The following is a 20,076-nucleotide window of genomic DNA, read 5'->3' as shown; positions in this document are numbered from 1 at the left end:
ATCTATCTATCTATACTATATTATTATGTGTGAGCACATGATAATAACTATCTAGAGAGGAAACCAACTTTTTCTTCCAATTTTACCCTTATATGATACTAATATTACACTTTTGTTTTTTGTTTTTTTTTAAATTTCAACACATTTTTATTTTTATTTATTTTTATTTCAACCATTAAAATATCAATTTAGTCCCTCCATAATTTGTCAAATTTCACTTTAGTCCATCGATAATGATAAAAAATATTGTACACACACGCGATGCGTGTGCAGAGTAACTAGTCTTAATAAAATATCTTTATATTTATCTATATTTTGAAATTTTTAATTAAATAATCATATCACTCATAAAATCAAAATTCGTTGTAAAAAAATTATTTTTAAAGTTTTAAATTATAATATAATCTCTCGAATTCACGAAAAAATATTATTTAACACTAATTTTTTTAATATGTACGCATGTATTGCGTGCAAAAAGACACTAGTTCTTTTTTTCAAAAAAAAAAACAAATACTTCTCTCATGTGTATTAATACACTCAAATAAATATGGATATTATTTTTAAAAAAAATGAGATTTGACCAAGTTTATCTCTTAAAATTACCAAAATTGACTACAAAACATCTAAGTTATAAAATAATGTAATAACACTATATTTCAACCATTTAAGATTTTTTTAATTTTTAAATAACTTTGGCCTCAGGTTTTCTTTATTTACACACACACACACACTCTTTAAAAAATAGAGGAAGCATAATACACTTCTTATCAAATAGATTATATGTCTTTTTGTGTGTGAAAAAAAAAATAGTAAATCGAAAAACCCCTATTCCTGTATGGAGGGTTTTACCCCAGCAAACCTTCCAAAAATTACTCTTTCTTGAACCAAATTTTCGATTTCCTCTGGGCAGTTCAGCAAAAGGATATGGCCATCGCCGCCGCATCGACTGCCGCTAGATCCATATTCCGGTCTTCATCCCTCCGTAACGCCACCTCTAGACTAGCCTCCCAAGCGAAATCTGCTCGCTCGCCGTTCGGTCTTCCTTCCAGGACCCCGCTTGCTCACCGCATCTTTCGGTAATCATCTATATCTACAAGTTAAATGATTCTCGAAACGATTGAGTTTAATTTAGAAAGGAATACATTTATAATTTTATTCTTTTGGATGAATAATTCCGAAAGGTCCCCTGCTGAAATGAGTGCGTGCTTGGAGTCAATGCAACCGTACCACACTGCCACGGCCTCGGCTCTGATGACCTCGATGCTTACCGCCTCTCGCTTTGGATGCAGTTGGCTTCCAGAAGGTACTCATTAAATTTAATCGTTTTGTCAACTTGTAAAATCTTTCTTGCTTTGTTTATGCTGTTATTGGTCCATCACGTAAATTTGGTGGTGTTTGTGATGAATAATCGCAGTTTCATTCTGTAGACATGTGTGGATTTACAAATGCTCAAGTTGGTGAATGCAATTTTCTGTGTTTTTTCTATTATTTGTGAAGCAATAAGATACAATAGAGTGATCATTTCTATCTAATTCTGTATCATATTTATATGGGCAATGAAAAGGTAGCGGTTAGGAACTTAGGATGGGGGATGCAATAAAGTTGGTGTCAGTTTGTCTTCAGTTATCATGTACCTGGTCCTTCGGTTTGCTTTTTCACTCTGAACAGAAGAAGCATGGAATAATATTATGTCCTAGTGCCGCGACGGCTTTTCTTGTACAGTCCTTTTAACTTCCAAGCCATTTTTTGGGTGTTACATCTTACCATTTAACTATACCTTAAACTCTTGGTTGATTTATTTTTCAGTTCATTCATCCATTTTAGTGGGTTGGTTTCTTCAAAATATTACTTTATTTTGGTTTCTGCTGCTCTATGCGCCAGCTCCTTTAGTATCATGAATTCCAATAGGTTGTTTGACAGCGTCTTCTCGTTCCTTATTTAGGTATCTAGCAAGATCTGTAGAGCCATCTTTTGCTGCCCTTGTCCTTCTTTCTGTATCTGGTACGTTTGTTTATTTTTCAGTCTGTGTCTATCTACCGCCCAAAACATCATAAAGCCCTTGCATATTTGTAGGTTTTAATCTAGTTAAGTTGTTGGCTGCATTCCCTTATATATATTCTCCTGCTTCTCCGTCCTCGTTATAATTTTTTCTTCACTGGTGATGAGATCGAGCTCCAAAAAATGATGATTATATATGACATCCAGCTTCTTATTCTTTATTTTTCTTATATTGTGTTAAGGCCATTAACTTAACTGTATACCAATGCCTATTACTTCATTTGAATAAAAAAAAAATGCCTTCTTCGTCTGCCTGATGTGTAGGCCTTGACAAGACTAGATGAAGACGGAGAAGTAAAGATCATTGCTTTTGTTTTTATTCTTTCAGAAATTTTTTAGACACACTTGTTTTTCCTTGACTCAGATATGAATAAAACTTTTGTTCTTAATTCTGTTTGCCAGGAGGTGGGATGGATCTGTTGTTGAATTTCTTTACAATTGTAATAATCTGTTTGGTTTGCTGATGTTCAAATATCAAATTCTTCTAATCGTGTCTCTTCACTCTTCTAAACAACTGCGGAATTTTCAAGAAGTTAGGATTAGATGGTTGTTTGCTTATGAGCTGGAAGTGCTTGTGTTTGTGTCTATACCTTCATCGTATTAAGACTACATGTTTATGTAGGATCATTGTCATTAGATAAAACTTTTGAGGGAAGTCAATCAAGGTTGAAAACTTACATTTTATCTTTATTCAATCAGCTTGCAATGATGATGTGTGATGAACTTTGGAAGGGAAGGAAATATTTAAACTACAATCTTCTTTCAAATACCAATTGTGGAAAGTGAAGAATTTAATCCGCTCCAAAAAGGCATAAAATATTATGTCCACGCCTAGAAAACTAATAGATTTCTCATTGTCCATGATAAAGTTTGAGTATCATCGTTTCCTTTTCTTTTGAATGTTAAATAAATTCCCTCGTGAAAGACGAGATCCATGTGCATTATTACTTTATTAAGTTGTCCTTCTTTGAGATTTAATTGTTGTTAGATGTTTGGATCTTTGTTTGAGATGTTGTGATTGCTGTCAAGATGTAATTTTTGAAGTATTTTACTGATATTCTGTGTGCTAATCAGCTTGCAATGATGATCTATGATCGGTACCATCCTTCAAAGGCTCGAGCAAGGTCTCTTCCTGAAATTGTCTTATCTGAACAAATATTTATGTCCTGGAGAACACATTTGACCCATTTAAGCTGTTGCTGATTCCTCTATTGCGAAATCCGGCCACATGAAAAAGATGAGGCGAAATGCATAATAAACCTTATTGTGCATGCGTATTGTTTGGTCAAAAGTATCAAATGAAACGGAGATATCATGGTTGTGTATTTCCAGCCGTTCTTAGTTGCTAATTATAATAATTCAGAGCGGAAGCCTTACTGTTTATGCTATGCTAATAATCGAGTTGAGTTTAGATGCTGTTAAAACATTGTAATAAACCTTGTGTTCGTCATGTGTTAGTATTGTATACACTTTTGTCCGTAAAGCTTTGATTTGCAATGAAGCGTTTAACGATACCTGTCAAAGAGATTTGATCTTAAATGGTCTTCACACTAAAATTTATCCTTGTAATTTTGTCAGGTAGTGATGATGCATAATTTGGATGTTTTCTCAAGCATTCCTCTCACAGAGCTGTAATGTGTACTTCGTGATTTTTGGCACATGTTTCCACAACTTTGTTAAAATTTTTGTTATAGACGCCTCCTTTTTTTCTTGATGTAGCAATTGTCCATGCCAATCTTTGGACTTTGGAGTCCGCGATTACTTATTACATGGCTATGTATTTTGGACATTAATGTGGTGTTTTCTATCAGATTTCCTCGTGATGAGAGTATATTGTGTCGATTCGTAATAATTTTTGGTAGTATTGGAGATCTTGATATCGAGTACGACCTTCATCTAGTCTTAATCTTACATATATAAATAGATATTTGTCTGCCTGTGTAATCACATCAAGTAGACACTTTCCTTTGAACCAAATATAATAATATGATACATACATAAAATGAGGTTAAGCCGGATACATTGAACGAGAAAATTGATTTTATTGCCTGGATGGATGATTTGGTGTTAGAAATTACAACCGTGTGGTGGTGAGCATGAAAAATACATACCAGAAACAAAAGAAATGAATCATTTCTTGGAATCGATTTCTATGGCAACTAATGCATGTGTTTGCTGCAGCTGCTCGTGATCGTGTCCCTCTTTTTTTACTCCTATATCTTCCTCATTCTTTACTTCTTTGTTCTGTCTCCGATATCTAATTATTACGAGGCACAAAAATGCTGCACAAAACCAACCAAACAAAATCATTTGTAATGTACTCACTGCAGTCTCATGAAGTTTATAAATTGAGTTGACTTCATCAGTAATCCTATTAAGGAATACCAGCAAAAATCCTAGTTCTGATGGCTGTGAGATTCCAAAAAGCAGTCACAAATGATGCTGCCACGATCTTTTTGTGTGTGCAAGCTCCCCATGTTTCCAGCCCCCAAGATTTCATGTAATCAACTGTTCATTCAAAAAAATACTGACTTTTCTGGTACAAAACGTCCCAACAAGCTTAATTAGGATGCACCAGAAAAAATTCACCCACCTTTCTTGGATAATTCAGTTGAGTAAGTGGAATAAATTTTTGGGAATGTGAAGCCAATGAAAAAACCTGAAAGAATCACAAAAACCACAATTGAGGTGTTTGTCCTCCATCAAGAAATTCAGGTGATTTGCGGGTTAACGAATTTTAAATGAGCTTACTAAGTGCACATAATCTCCATAAGGTAATGAGATGACCATATTCAGCTCCCACAAGCAAGAAAGGAACAACCTAAATTAGCAGAAAAATAAAGCAATTTAACTCATTCTCATAACATTTGATTTTACAGAGTTAAAAACATCAGATACTCACTTTGAGAGTCATGGCTGGTTCTCCTGAGAACACTTCTCTTGTTTTTGAGATTGAATAATTTGCAGCTGGAAGTATTATTCTGCCAAGTTTCACTATATCTTCTTCTTTCAACTTGAAATTACGCTTCATATCATTGGCATCCCTTCGAGATCCTCAGCAAAGGCAGAGCAATTAACGACACAGAAAAAGATACCACAAAAGCATAATTTGGTTCCGAAATTGCTCCTTCAACCTTACCTTTTGCGGATTGAATTTGAGAAGAATGACACTCCCAAAAATAGAAGTCCCACTTGAGATAAGAACGAGAAGATGCTACAAGAAGTGGGCCGTTTAAGCAATGTTTGTGGATTAAGCTTTTTAGAAACAGAAATAGTGAACACAAGAACACAACATACCTAAAGTTGACACCCTTTGTAAAACAAGAAGACAGGAAACAGAGGAAGCCAAAACCGAACCAAAGGCTTGATTTAGAGACATCTTTCCACATAAACAAATCACTTATTAACTCCTCGATTCGATCAAGATTGCACCCATCACCATCAGTTGTTCCTGATTCACCAATTTACACTCGATTAAGCCAAAATAATAACCACCTAAAATTACTCGTCAAAAAAATAAGATGGCATTATATAAGGATCGATGATATTTCATACTCGGTGAAGAATCAGAAGGGACTAATATTGATTTTTCCTTCCTAGGCCTGCCACCTTGCCTCTTCTTTCTTGGCTTCGCCATTATTTCTTCCCCCGCGCCAAAGTCCCTCTCTTCTCTCATTTCTTGCTCCAATCGTCTCCTCGACTTCCGATTACTCCTTGGAGATGCAGCACAGCCCAATAAAGCATTTCTACTCTTGCATCTTTTTCTAACTCCGCTGGCCTCAACAAAAGCATCATCAGCCGTTTCAAGCTTGTCTGAAAGGCGTTTTTTGGATCTTTTGGTAGACGAAGGAGAAATCATGAGGAGCTCGCGGAGCGGTAGAGTGTAAGGTGGTCTAGGAGAAAGGGTGGAAGCAGGCGACGGAGTAGATGGTTTTGGCGAATAAGTGGCTATTTCCAAAGATAGCTGTGGGATTTCTGTTCCTTCGTGGCCGAAATGGCGGAGCTTTGACATTCTTCGAGCGGATTTCGTTCGGGTTCGAGGCTCCGATCGTTGAGAAGGTGGTGGGGAATCCATAGCGTGATGCAATATTTTGTGGGTTTTTTAAGTTTGGTGGATTTTCTTGAGATGTGGATCAGACAACAGTTTCTTTATTGAAGGCAACAATAGCCGTTGAAGATGCTGTCAACTTTTGAAATATTAACGGCGGGTAACACCACTTTAACGGTAAGGAAACGGGGAGGCAAGTCCGTTAATTCTTATTGACTTTTAGCAAATTTCTCCTCGATTACTATGCAAAAGTAATAATTTTTAATTCCTAAAATTGGTAATAAAATTTTAACAATATGTTTGTTGATGGACTTTGGGGCGTACGATTTATTCCATGTTAGAGGGTATTATTACCTTGTCGTCATTCAAAACGTGTGTTATCCACGTTTCGCACTTTATGTATAAAATATGTGTCTCTTCAATTAACTTACACATATTATTTACGTTAATATATATGATAAACAAATCGATGGAAAAAATTTCTTTTGATTCTTCAAATTGAAATGAAATTTATCTTTTATGTTATCTAAAATATACTATACAGTTGTATTTGGATTGAGAATGTTGGTTTGGACAAATGGTTTGAAGTTATGATTATAAATGAAGAAATCAATAACATGTTAGTTCTTATTCAGCACACCTCTAACAATTTGTTATCCCTTCAAACTCATGGCTAATTGAGATGTGATAAATTTAGAGTTAGCAATAAAAGTGAACAAGTACAATAAGTTTCTTACCAAACAAAAATGTTACGACAACTACATAATCATGTTGGAATGCCTGAAGCAGAAAGCTTTGATTCTCTGAAGTCCCTCTTCCAAAGAAGCCAAATCTGCTGCAAAACTTATTCTCAACCAATTCCTGAGTCCCAAAACAGACCCTGCATGCACCAAACACCTATATATAAACATCATCCATCCTCTACTCTAAGTGTGTGTGTGTGTGTGTATATGTGTGTGTGTGTGTAACCTGGAAGAATAAGAACGGATTCCTCTTTAGCAAGTGTAAAGCAGAAATCCATGTCATCTTCTATGCCTTCCAGCATTTCAAGATTTAACTTCACCTGCGAAAACATGTTCAAGCTTCATTCAAAACAACAATACATACATGTAAATGAAATCGTCGTAGAATCAATATGTATAGTAATAGTGTACTATCTCGCCCCATTGTAGACATGGCTCCTTGTGGTTTTTGAGGTAAATAAAGGAAAGGAATCTAAAGAATTTTTGAATAGCATGCATCCGCGGATTCTCTAAGTAGAACCACAATGTTTGATATGAAATCCTTTGGTGTTTTCTCCAGGATTTCAGGAATTGCTCCCTAAATATAATTCATGAGATTAATGCCCTTTAAAGAAATTACACCAAGAGGTTGTTACTATCTGATGTTAACATTATAACTTCAGTCAATCTATCGGTATGCTAAATAAAAGAGCACCAAAGATAATACATATACCTGAATGAGAGTTGTGGAATCGGCCGAGATGTTACGGTAGTTCTTAATGGATTCTGTTATCTGATTACAAAAAAAATAATCAAGTGTCTACATTTTCATCGCATCTTCAGAAAGTGGTATTCTGTATTGCTTAGAAATCATTAAAATTTGTAAAAATGGAGGGGGAGAAATGTAGGGGAAGCTGAATTACCCCAGATTTCTTAAGAATTCCATTCGGATCAGAGAGAGCTAACCAACCAAGCCGCCACCCGGAACCAGCCATCTTTTGGACATCGTTCCAAGACTGACAACAGGGGTGACTAATCCAAAAACGCCCATTGGCACAAAATTGCTACGTCCGAAAACAAGATCGTAATAAACTTCATCAGAAACCAACACGATCCCAAGTCTTTTCGCGGTCTCCGCAATCTTTTATCCAAAGATTCAACGTTGCCAAGTGTTAGCCAACCAAAAAACAAAATTGAACAGCTAAAAACTGCAATTACACTCCATTGAGCCGTTAAGAACACCAATATTAGAAGTACCAAAAACCTTTTACCTTTTGAAGATGTTCGGATGTGAAAACACTTCCACTTGGATTCCCAGGGTTGATGACAACCATGGCAACAGTCTTATCATCTGCCAGAGCTTCTACACCATCAAGATCGATCTCCCAGTCTTTCTCCGGAACAAGATCGAAATTTCGGACTTCCAGATCGACGAATGAGGAGTGAGCTTCATAGGATGGATATCCAGGCCTGGGAAGTAAGATGTTGGCGCCGGGACGAGCCAAGACAGTTAATATGAGTTCTATTGCGTGACCGGCACCAGCGGTGATGAAAATGTCTTCTTTTGATAATTTTTGTGGAAGATCCTTTGATAAAAATTCTGCAACCGCCCTGTAGTTGAATCAACATGTAAATTATTTGAAATTATCATTTTAAAAATATTGTATCATTACTCTATTCTTCAATGATTCAAGTGTTTTTTAGAATATTTATTTTAATCTTATTCTTTTGAATAATATTCTTCGATCATTTTCAGCCCATGCAAGAGAATTAATCGATCTATCTGTGTGAACTTAAGAACCTCCTTGATTCAGGCAAGCCAGCAGCCGGCGCATAGCCATTAAATTTAGCCGATAGAAGGGCTACGTTAACGGCTTCTTCGGCTACAGGCGTAGTTCTGAAACACGAATATGCAGAGGGATCTCCATGCCCAAGATGGATCATCGGCCTCTCATCTTCTTTCTTCAGTTCTTTCTTCATCGTTTCAAGAAGATCTCGAATGGTAACCTTAGCCTCTTTCTGGTTCTTCAGACCCCATTTTGAAAATTTATTCTCCATATTTCACTGCTTTTATTGTAGATTCTTTTCCTTCGAAGTATACCAGAGGTGGTGATTTTGATTGTATTTATACCGTAAAATGAATGATTACCAGCTAATGTGGTACGACATAACAGGAAACAAATTCCCCGAGACAATGGATAGGATTGAAATTTCTTGACGAAGTCGAAATGCTGACGAGATTGAATAAATTTCAGGTCGTGCCGCATATATATCAGAGGTTTTTTAGCTTCTGTATGGCCGCTTTTATTTAATATTAAGATCCTAGTTTCAACACAAGATTTTCTTTAGTCCAATAACTGGAAAGATTATATTCTTGGATAGAAAAATTTATCACAATCCTCCTATCAGTTAACCTATTTTAGGTTTTGATTTTTCATGATCAAATTTTGATCTTATCCTTTAAATAGTCATAATTTGATTTAATTTTTTTACACATTTAGCTACCATAGTTTTTGTAGGTGTATCGTTTTTTGTACGTATCAAGGAGTAGCAGAAGTTTAAAAAATTTTGTTTTTCAACGATCAAAACTCTCATGGGATTCGTATGTTTTAAACCATTCATAAGACATTCAGATTTGATTTAAATTTACATTTAAGAACGGTGGACACCAAGTCCTTCTTGTAAATTCTTATGAACAATCTACTATAATCAACTTCCTTCTTCAATCTCCTGAATCAGGTCCACGATTAGAAACTGAATTACTCACATAGATCGCACTAGAGATCTAAATGGAATTTACGCCGAGAGTTGATCGTCGGAATTTAAAAAATTCAGCAACGGGTCTGTGGAGGAGCGGTCGTGTGTATCTTAGATTGAGGTAGCCGATTTCCTTGTGAGGGAGAGAGAGAAAAATTTGGCCGACAAAAACTTATGTGTAAAAGTTTTGTAGACATATATTAAAAGTCTTTTCTTGATCTGCTAACTCTCATTTAATTAAGATATCGTTTTTCATTATTTAAAGACTAGTATATGTATTTTTCACAATTGAAAATATAATGTATAATTAAATATTATCAGCTTTTGATAATACATGTATACATATATATTTATTTATGATATTAATTAATTAATTTTTATTTAATTACTCAATTAATTAATAATTAATTAATATATTCTAGATTCTTCTAGAATATTCCATGAGAGCACTTACTTAGTAGTCACTACTCACTAGTACTAATTTGCTATTTAATTAGTATATTCTAACTTTATTAAATAAATAATTGTGAACTCATTATAACCTCAGTCGATAATCAGACAGTGTCGATGTATTGAGAGTACAAATCTCGTGCAGCTGAGAAAACGTCTTTCAAAAATGTATATGTCTTACTCTGACCAGATATTCCTTGCATTATTAACTCATCACATCACATAGGATATCTTCACTCATAGATAAGCGGTGAATCACCGACTATAATACATTGACTCCTACGTATTTTGAAACTACACTTAACCTCACCACCTGATTACCCCCAATAGAGTCAGTAAACATATCAAAGTTTATGCTAGTACGTAAAGCCTCCACATTGTCCCTGGTCAAAGGAATAATAGTGTACAAGCATAACCATGGACTATTTTGCTCGATAAGTGATAATCAATTGAAAAGTTCGAGGGAGGTTCTTCATTGCATCATCAAATGATCATACACCTGTATGAAAGGACATCTACATGCACTTACTAATGAAACATGACGTTTACATCACATATGCTAGTCTAATATTCGAGCGACATTTATCCTTATTTTAAGTGGATGAATTAACTAGGAGCCAGTTTAGAATATATAATATGTTTCCTAACGAGTTTCAGGATTTTATGTTGAGATTCTGACCTCATTATACATATTGTATATTCAAATACTTTATTTATACAGCTTGGATGAGTATACAAATAAAGTAAATGACGTAATTAGATAAAATCGTAAAATATTATTAAAATAAATATTTTTTTTTGCACATGCTAGTCTCATACACAAGTTGGCTTGCTGAACACCTACTATAACAAATTTTTTTTTTTCGAAATTGAAGTTCTGATACAATGCCAGATATTATTGATGTGGCGGAAATATCCACCACCATGTCATAAAACTCATTATGATTATTAAACGCAAAAATGCTTGTAGATTCTATCTTTGCAACTCATGATGTGCCAACAAAATTCATACTCGTTGAATCCGCAGATCCAACGAGTAGTTGCATCCACGAACTGCATAACATACTGTCCAAGAAACAATTTGTTTCTTGGTATGCCTCTGGTGGAAAGCTTTTATTCTTCGAAGGCCATCATCGAGAGATGATGGCTCGACAGTAAATGTTATTCGGAGCCAATTCTTGAGTCCTACTGCAAACCCTGCAAATGAAATTTCTCTCTTTATCAAGCTAGCTAGTGAATAAACTAATAAACTTTTGCTCGATAAGTGATCAAGTGTTGAGTAAAGTGAAAAAAATTACAAAAATGAGATAAGAGGTATGTAACCGAAACTCATAGATTTCACTGAATTATGCGCATGCTAGCATTTTGCAGAGATCATTAAATTTGCAACACACAGCAGCAGCACTGGGTACTCGAGGTATTTACCTGGCAGAACTATCACTGATTCTTCTTCAGCCAGCATGAGGCAGAATTCCAAATCATCCTTAATACCCTCCAGAAGGGGCAGATTAAGTTTGACCTGGCATGAAAAAACTCATTACAAATAATACGAACTGATTCTTCATTATTTGAGAAAACGTAGTCCGTAGAAAGCTGTTCTGGCTTACCATCACGAACATGGATCCTTCAGGCTTGCTTGGACGTGTTAAGCAAGGAATTTCCTTGATTCGATCATACAATATGTTTGCACATTCTCCAAGTACAACAATGATTTTCCCAAAGAAATCAGATGGGGTATTTTCAAGAATTTGTGGAAAGCCCCCTGTGGCCTGTTCGAGAAAAAATGAAGTATAATTACTAATTGACGTTTAACTGAGACAACTCCTGATTCACAGTTTGGTCAAACAGTTGGTACTTCCTAGCCCTATGATCACTGGTAAATAACCTTGGACTTATTTTTGTAGCCATCGACGGATTTTCTTTGCGGTAAAGCCAACAGAATACCAACACTCACATGAATGAGACTTTTTTTCTGGATCGCTTTAAAGAAGTAGTTCCAGTATATAAATTAGTATGGGCAGTAAGTCAAAGTAGCCCAACTCACAAAGAAGCCAATTATTTTGCTGTCACGGTAATCAGAAATGAAATGGTTACAAACCACAAAAGAGCCTGCTGAACGTAAATTTAATTTCAACACAGTTTAAGCCGGTAAGCTAGCCACAGATTTATCACACAAAACTACTTGGTTCCAAGAAAATTTGAAGGTTTCAATTCCAATATTAGTTTTTAACATTTTTACATGCTCAAAATGCAGAAAACAATTGAGAAGGAAAAATAGAATTTGAGAGATGGAGAGAGTGTGCAAATTTCACTAAATTTTAAAATGATATAATATATATATTTGTTCACTCTCGTGCCCACATATGTGAGCATCGTTGAGGTAACACTCATATATTGGATGTTGAGTTTGATGTGTTTAATCATATATGATATATGAGAGTCGCCTCAATAATAATCACATATTTGAGTACCGTGAATTTACATCTTATCAAAACTTACATTCAATTTTTTATTATTTGCATACGATTTGTAAATAAATTTTACATATGTTTTACGTGTAAAACAGAGTGTAGATAACACAAAATATAACATAAATATCAACTACTCGTGTATATATATATATATATTTATATATTATATAATGATTTTAAAAGCTATATATATTTGAACAGTCTTGTAAATAACGCTAATCATTACAAAAGCAATTAAGGTACTCATGTTACTGTATTTTAATTAACGTTGTTCATTAAAAATTGTATTTAAAAGTCCTTAAAATAAGTAGAACCAGGAAAAAGTTTGGATATCTCATCTTTGAATTCTTGCTCTAGGAAGCGAAGCCAATTGCTAAATCTTGGATACATTTTATGAACTTTATAATTATAAAATGAAATGAAATAATAAAATTACTGTTATTATCTAAGAGAAAATATCTCATGTTCTAATAATAGATTTTTGATAAAAAATATATATATTCGTGAGACATATTAATACGATAAAAAAAATATGCAATTCATAATTTTATATTTCTACAATCACAAGGAAGACATCGGGGTCAACTTGGGCGATTGGGACAGAGTACATAATATTTAATGAAATCAAATGAAAAGCCGCCATATAGCAGAGTGTTGACTGCTGACAAAAAGAAACAAATAAATAAAAGGGTGGGGGATGCGTTACATCAATAGAAGGAGCCGCCCCTTTAAGCGCGTTTGGTGCGAGTATACATAATAAAATAAATAAGTGGTAATTAAATGACGGCACGTGGCGATTATTGCAGACCTTCATAGAAACAACCGGCGGATCCCGCGTGACAGGTTCGCCTGGGGTGCCGGCCCTGGGCGGCGCTTGCCTTTCTGTCGCATATTCGTGTTGTGAAACTAAATATGACAACAAATAGAAAAATATCATATTATAAAAAAAAGAACAAATTCCACAAAACCCGTATTGTTTTCTAAATTGAGGTGCCACTTCCTTATAGCTTGTCCGGTACAACTACGGGTGTAAATTAAACGAATCAAGCATAATAATGGTAAAAATTTAAGTTTTGAATTCGACTCGAATTAAATATTTCGAGTTTGAACTCGATTCGATATATGAATTTTTTTAAAATTTTTTATTTGAATTTGGCTCGAATGCTTCGTATATAATCATGATTTATTCAATCTATTGTTTGGATGGTAAGGCCCGACAATAAATGTTCGAAAGTTCAAAATGTATATTTATTTAATATATATTTTTATATATTAATAAAATATTAAAGATTGTGAACGTTTCTAAAAAATGATCGAACAAAACAAATTGTCAAGCCTACACGCAACGTCGAATATTTCAGTATATGGAAATTATTTTTTAAAACTGAAAAAGAAAAAGAACGCCGCCTACGCCTGGGGTGTGCATGGAAAGCAGGAAACAAAGTGCTCCACAATTTCCGCCGACGCGTCTAGGTCGAGGCCCACCGAAAGCTGCTGCGGAATCGTCACTGACCATACCTCAATTTCTCCCCCGCGGACCCGCCGCCTTTATCTCCTCCCTCTCCCCACGCGCTTCGTGTTGTCAGGAATTTCCGAATTATTTTCTTTTTTCGCTTGTTTCTTTATAGAGACAAATGTCCGAATAATTCATTATATAAAATTTTATTTATAACCAAGAATAATTATATTATATATTCAAATCACTTTTTCAATTTCCATTTGAAGCAGTGATTGAGATATAAACGCGTTAGAGATTTCATAAAACATTACGTCCTCGATCCTACTCTCGTGAAGTTTTTTGAATTCACAATTAAGCCATCCTAATCAATACTAAATACCATAAATTTGTAAACTTTAGATACATCACATATTATTATTAAAATTTAAATAACATACAATAATATAATATCAATTATCATGAAGAAAAGAAACACCCCTAGAATATATATAAAATAAATGTGAAAAGGGAGAAAAGTGGGTTCAGAAGATCATAAACGAGCTATAAAGAATACGACAAAAACTTGTGAAACGGTCTCACGGTTCGTATTTTATGAGACAAATATTTTATTTGGACCATACATGAAAAATATTAATTTTTATGCTAAGACTTTTACTTTTTATTATGAATATCGATAGGGTTGACACGTCTCACAGATAAAAATTCGTGAGACAATCTCGCAATAGACATACTCAAATAATACAGTCTGAGTCACTCCTCTTGTTGCAAGGATGACTTGAAATCTTTAATCCGTCGATAATTTCTTTATGAAAATATCGGTCACGTGATCTTTAGTTGATGTTTATATATAATACTTCTTATCCAAATATATTTTTGTGTATTTAAATGATCAAATAACCATTAGTTGACCTATCATATCCATAGATAAAAATATGTTAGTACTTGATTGTTTACAACGGCTAATTAATATTTTTTTTTTTTCTTAAAAACATTGAATCTATAGCTCAAAAAAACATTTTATATTTTCAATTATTTCATCTCGCATTTATATTTAAAATGCTTGGCAGTTTTAGTAATTTTTCGGGATTATGTACTAATCCGATTATATCACGTGTGTTCGAATGATCTTTAACTCGCATAATGAATTTTGTTATTATATTGCAAAATATAGTATTGGAGGGTGAACCTAATTCTATTTGACATTTTAAATCATTCATAACGTAATATTCCAGTATTTCCTTGGCTCTCACTTAATCTTGGAGAAGAAGTAAAAGTTTATCGTGTATTAGAACGAATAATTTGCCCCCTCGAAAAGAAGATTTGAATAATTCAACCCTACGATTCAATGCTGCAGAAATATCCAATTAAAAAATAAATTTTTGAAAAATAAAAAAATGATATAAATAGGATGATAAAGCAAGGGCTAAAAGTAACACGTGCCATCCACCTTAGACACGACTTGTACTCCCCGTCAACACGTAATTCAAACGGCTGTGGGCTCCACAACCACACAGGCCGCCATTCATTTTAATTGACCCATTCTTTTCCCTTTGAATTTTCAAACACTTCTTCGTATAAAATTAATAAAAAAATATATATATATATATATATAGGTCTGTTGTGAGATGGTCTCACGAATCTTTATCTGTGAGACGGATCAAACCTATCGATATTCACAATAAAAAGTAATACTCTTAGTGTAAAAAGTAATATTTTTTCATGGATGATCCAAATAAGATATATGTCTCACAAAATACGACCCATGAGATCGTCTCACACAAATTTTTGTCTATATATATTTATTTGAGGAGAATAACAACTAACGAATTAGTTTTGTAGCCTGTATGTTAACAGTGTGCTTAGACGTATACAGAAATTGGAATTGAAATTTGAATTCGATTTAGATTTTAAATCCATGAAATTGAAATTTTATTTTGGTATTTGGCAAGAATTTAAACTATAATTTGAAATTTGATTTTATAATAAAAAATAACACTTTTTATTGTGTAAAAAAATTAATTTTCACTTTGAGTATGGACTTGATCCATCTCACATATATATATCCTTTAAATCGTCTTACATGAGACTACTTATTAGTGTTAATTGATAATAAAGATTTTGGGTAATTTTTTTTTTTAGAGAAAATTACTTAAATATAAATTTAATAGTGAAAATAATTTGATTGTGTTTAAAACTCAAATCTCATGAAATCAATGAAATGATACTAATTTTGCAAGTATTTTATTCAGTTAAATTAAATGAATTTTTTTGAAATCATATTAATGTCAATATCATTTTGAAATTTCATATTACCGAACACTAAAATGATATTTAATTATAACTTCGAATCACACCAAATTACATCCAATTACATGCCGTCAAACACACACTATAAGGGTTAGTGCGATGATACCCTAACCAAATATCTTCTCAAGGTCAATCTAATGATTACAAGGAGAGACACGTCGGTTTTAACACGATACAAAATACATAATTAAAATTTGAAATCTGATAATACAGATGATTAAAATCGTAACATAATCAAATTTACAGTACCAAAAATACAAATTTTCTATTTATTATTAAGATGATGTCATAATTAAATGGACATTTATATTGTGAAACTTTTGTATTTGACAGTTATATTGTATTAAATATATGTGTAATTTATATATTTAATAAAGGTAATAGTATCACTTGAAAAATAATTTATCACACTCTTTTTTGAGCTTTTCATAAATAACTATTATGCACATCAGCACATCAAACTAATATTTTTAGAGATCAATTTTGTAAAACTCTACTAATTAAAATAATATTTTTTTATATCAAAATATAATTGTTTATTTTAAATATGAACTAATTACATTCTACGTGAAACCGTAACCGTATATCTATCGGATGAAATATTATATTGTCATGGCAAGTAAACAAGTTAGTTAACATTAGAGAGAGAATCTTTACACAATGGTATAGGTCGATAGCTTAGCAAAAATCGAAAAAATGAAATAATCATGTTTATCGGAAGAATCAGTGCCGTCGAACTTTAATTAAAGATCCAAAAAATAAGACAATAACAATCGCCCAATATTCAGATCGGATAAACTGTAAAGATATTACATAAAAAAACTAAAAAGGATCCAACAAATTTATATTTTCTTAACATGAAATTAGTGGCCCATTGAAAATGTAACATCTAGAGAAGAGATCACTGTGATTTTTCTCAAAGCTGCAAAAAAAAATATAGAAAAGGCCATGGAAAACATTTATCTACAAATCAGAGGTGGATTTTGTTCTCATTCAGCTGTCAAAGTTATCTCAATTGCGTAGAAATTCGGTGTTTATCAAGCATCCAGGGGAGGTGGTAGGTTAAGATCAAGATCCAGACTCCTCTTTCCGACAGATCCGTCAAAATGGTTCTCATCCACGACAGACGAAGAATCGGAGTCGCTATAAGCGGCGGCGGCGGCGTTTCTAAAGCCAGTAGGCATCGGGTTCAGACGGTACGCCGCCGGCATCCCCAGAGGTTCATATATCAAAACCGGTTGCCCGTTCGGCAGCAACGCCATCGAGGGCTGCCTCCGGAGAAACTGATACCCATTCATCGGAGACGTGTCTGCCAAGGTTACGCCAGCGTCGGCGGTGGCGCCCAGACGGCGCGTGAGATCCATCTCGACCGGAGCACGCTGGTTATGGTCCCCACTGGACGATTCGACCGTGCTGCTGTGGCTGGGGCTGCGAACCTCGGACGAGATGGGGAAGTTGGTCTTCGCCTTCGGTCCCCGGAACTCGCGTGCAGCGGCGTCGTACGCACGCGCCGCCTCCTCGGCTGTGTCGAAGGTGCCCAACCAGACTCGGCTCTTCTTGCCCGGGTCACGGATTTCGGCGGCGTAACGGCCCCACGGCCTCTTCCTAACGCCTCTGAAGTGCACCTCCTTGATGGCTTGGGCCTTGGCGTTCCCGTTCACTCCGGCTTTACCGGCATTTGGCTTCTCCTTCGTCGCCGCCATTGACGTTTCCTCGGAGCGTGTGAAATATATTCTGTGTATGAACAGCTTGGAGCTACGCAGAAAAGGAGAAGGAAGCGTTGTTATATAAAGAGGCGGGCAGAGACAGGTTCAATGTGGGGGTGGGCACGGTCAACAAGGGATTTGACTGAAGAGGTGGCGCCGCCCAAGCACAGAGATCAGGATATACAATTAAAAATATTACCTATTCTCTCTACTTTATACGCGTTACCATTGATATCAATTGTTGTTTTGAATTTAAATAAATAAAAAAAATTGTATAAAATCATATTATTACATCTGATATACTATAGATCGACCCATCTCAGATCGAATGTCAAGTGCAATCAGTTTAGTTGAGGAGGGTAGAGATTGTATATTAAAATCCAAATAATTAAACATGCTTAGTTAAATTAATTTAAATATTTTAAAATATTTTGACATTAACATCGATTTGGGTAGGAAAAATAAAATCTCTACCTAATAAGAGGTATTAGAAAAAAGTTGAAATAAATAAAAAAACATGAAAATACTCGAAACCGGAGGCAAATTCACCGTTAGAGAAAACAAGTTACACAAATTAAACATGAAAACGACACATATTGATTGAGGAGGATTCTTCCTGCCTCCTTCCTTACAATGAGAACAATGTCGCTTAGACGCGGTATGTGAGACATGAGACAGCCGCGCCAACCCAAGACGTTGATTTGCCGGCCACCACACATTAGTTAAAGACTGGTTTCTTTTATACACTAAAAAATTTTAATTTACGAAGAAATGTTAATTTTAATTATTTATATATTGAATCAGTTATAGTCTTATAACAACTATCTTATCTCTGTATTTTTATCACGTATTTATATAAATTTTACAATGATATTTTAAATTTAATTATATGAATTCCATAAAAAAAAACTAAAATTAATATGTGACATAGTTATACAACTATAGGCGCAAAACTAAAACGACACACATATATATATATATATAAATACGTGACAAAAATTAATATTTTTTCTTGAACATAGAATAAAATCATTAGCCGTCAGCATGGTATAAATGATAAAAAGTAATTAAAAATTTATGAAAAGGTCGCCATTTTTTTTAAAAAATATTGATGGTATTTTGAAAAAATCGACTATTCAAAACATTAGTTATTATCACATATACATAGTCCACACACAGAATACTTTTTTTAAAAATACTGAAGCTCACATTTTAAGGTAAAGAAAGTCAATATCAAATATATATTCTTAAATAAATAACATTCTATATATCTTTGAAACTCAAATAAATCACATTCTATCAAAATTAATAAATCTATACTTGAATTGACTTATAATTTGCCATGGCGGATCTGCACACGACACGTGTCCACGTGCTCCCTTCCACGCGTCTGCCTAAGGCTAACAACCAGGAGCCGCCGCCGCAGCCAACCTTCTTTTCATTTCCACACGCTCTATAATTTCATATTCGCCTATTCTAATAATAATTATTTTCATTAAAATGTACACGCATTATGTGAATGTTTAATCGATATTTTTTTAAAAAAATAATTGAAAAATTAAAAAATTTTATATTTTTTAACAATAATTTTATATTACATGAATTTATTTTTTCGTTTTAAAAGATATAGGAGGCTAAAAAAAGAGAGAGATATTTTGAAAATTCCGAAAATTGCTATGACTCAAATATTATACACAGAATAGATATACATGAATAGAATGTTAAATTTTGTATGTATCTAATATTATTTAAGATTAAAGTGATCTATTTCTAAAATTTATTGTCTAACTCAAAGGTCCAGTCAGTATGTATTATATATAATAGTGTACCGATATATATGTTGCGTTTGTGTCCGATATTTTTTATAATTCATTTGATTTATATTTAAACGAAGATCAAATGTAATTATAAAAAATAGTAAGAGACTATATTATAATTTTGATATATGAACTAGAAACTAAATGGAAAAAGAAAGGGAAAAAAGACCAAAGTAGAAATTAAATATACAACTTGATGTTTAAGAAACAAAAACTCTATCCGTTAAGCTACATGTGATTTACATTAATTTTTTTTTTGAAAAGTTACATTAAATTTTTAA

The 20,076-nt window shown here is 33.8% G+C and overlaps 4 protein-coding genes and 1 pseudogene across 12 annotated transcripts; 1 reads left to right on the top strand and 4 right to left on the bottom strand.

Annotated features, from left to right (window-relative positions):
- Positions 1–804: 804 nt before the first annotated feature.
- On the top strand, positions 805–3,957 carry LOC142519229 (protein NUCLEAR FUSION DEFECTIVE 6, mitochondrial-like). 9 transcript variants are annotated; one of them, XR_012813730.1, is made up of 5 exons: positions 805–1,076; positions 1,182–1,303; positions 1,943–2,001; positions 3,133–3,182; positions 3,637–3,957. XR_012813730.1 is itself a non-coding variant. In XM_075622173.1 (4 exons), exons 1-3 carry the CDS (start codon positions 925–927, stop codon positions 3,150–3,152), a joined length of 294 nt encoding a protein of 97 aa, XP_075478288.1. In that variant the 5' UTR covers positions 805–924; the 3' UTR covers positions 3,153–3,182; positions 3,637–3,957. The 9 variants fall into 9 exon arrangements, 4 of the variants coding, with proteins under 4 accessions (XP_075478288.1, XP_075478291.1, XP_075478289.1 ...); XR_012813729.1 differs by lacking the exon at positions 3,133–3,182; XR_012813728.1 differs by lacking the exon at positions 3,637–3,957 and having other exon boundaries at positions 3,133–3,184.
- A 129-nt stretch (positions 3,958–4,086) lies between these two features.
- Positions 4,087–6,206, bottom strand: LOC142518252 (reticulon-like protein B17). Its single transcript, XM_075620998.1, has 8 exons — positions 5,614–6,206; positions 5,356–5,509; positions 5,198–5,272; positions 4,961–5,102; positions 4,810–4,879; positions 4,652–4,717; positions 4,444–4,566; positions 4,087–4,340 (listed from the first exon to the last, which is right to left on the bottom strand). The coding sequence occupies exons 1-8, from the start codon at positions 6,131–6,133 to the stop codon at positions 4,189–4,191; spliced, it is 1,302 nt and encodes a 433-aa protein (XP_075477113.1). The 5' UTR covers positions 6,134–6,206; the 3' UTR covers positions 4,087–4,188.
- Positions 6,207–7,285: 1,079 nt separating this feature from the next.
- On the bottom strand, positions 7,286–8,886 carry LOC142518522 (putative aminotransferase TAT2; annotated as a pseudogene).
- Positions 8,887–10,930: 2,044 nt separating this feature from the next.
- LOC142519175 (nicotianamine aminotransferase 1-like) lies at positions 10,931–12,261 on the bottom strand. Its single transcript, XM_075622112.1, has 3 exons — positions 11,643–12,261; positions 11,461–11,554; positions 10,931–11,232 (listed from the first exon to the last, which is right to left on the bottom strand). The coding sequence occupies exons 1-3, from the start codon at positions 11,652–11,654 to the stop codon at positions 11,042–11,044; spliced, it is 297 nt and encodes a 98-aa protein (XP_075478227.1). The 5' UTR covers positions 11,655–12,261; the 3' UTR covers positions 10,931–11,041.
- Positions 12,262–17,039: 4,778 nt separating this feature from the next.
- Positions 17,040–18,057, bottom strand: LOC142518927 (ethylene-responsive transcription factor 4-like). Its single transcript, XM_075621786.1, has one exon. The coding sequence runs from the start codon at positions 17,973–17,975 to the stop codon at positions 17,310–17,312; it is 666 nt and encodes a 221-aa protein (XP_075477901.1). The 5' UTR covers positions 17,976–18,057; the 3' UTR covers positions 17,040–17,309.
- Positions 18,058–20,076: the final 2,019 nt, after the last annotated feature.

This window comes from Primulina tabacum, chromosome 11 (assembly GCF_025594145.1).
Source record: "Primulina tabacum isolate GXHZ01 chromosome 11, ASM2559414v2, whole genome shotgun sequence".
In the NCBI taxonomy this organism is placed as follows: domain Eukaryota; kingdom Viridiplantae; phylum Streptophyta; class Magnoliopsida; order Lamiales; family Gesneriaceae; genus Primulina; species Primulina tabacum.
Note: the sequence above shows the minus strand (reverse complement) of the source record. Positions and strands in the feature narration are given on the sequence as shown.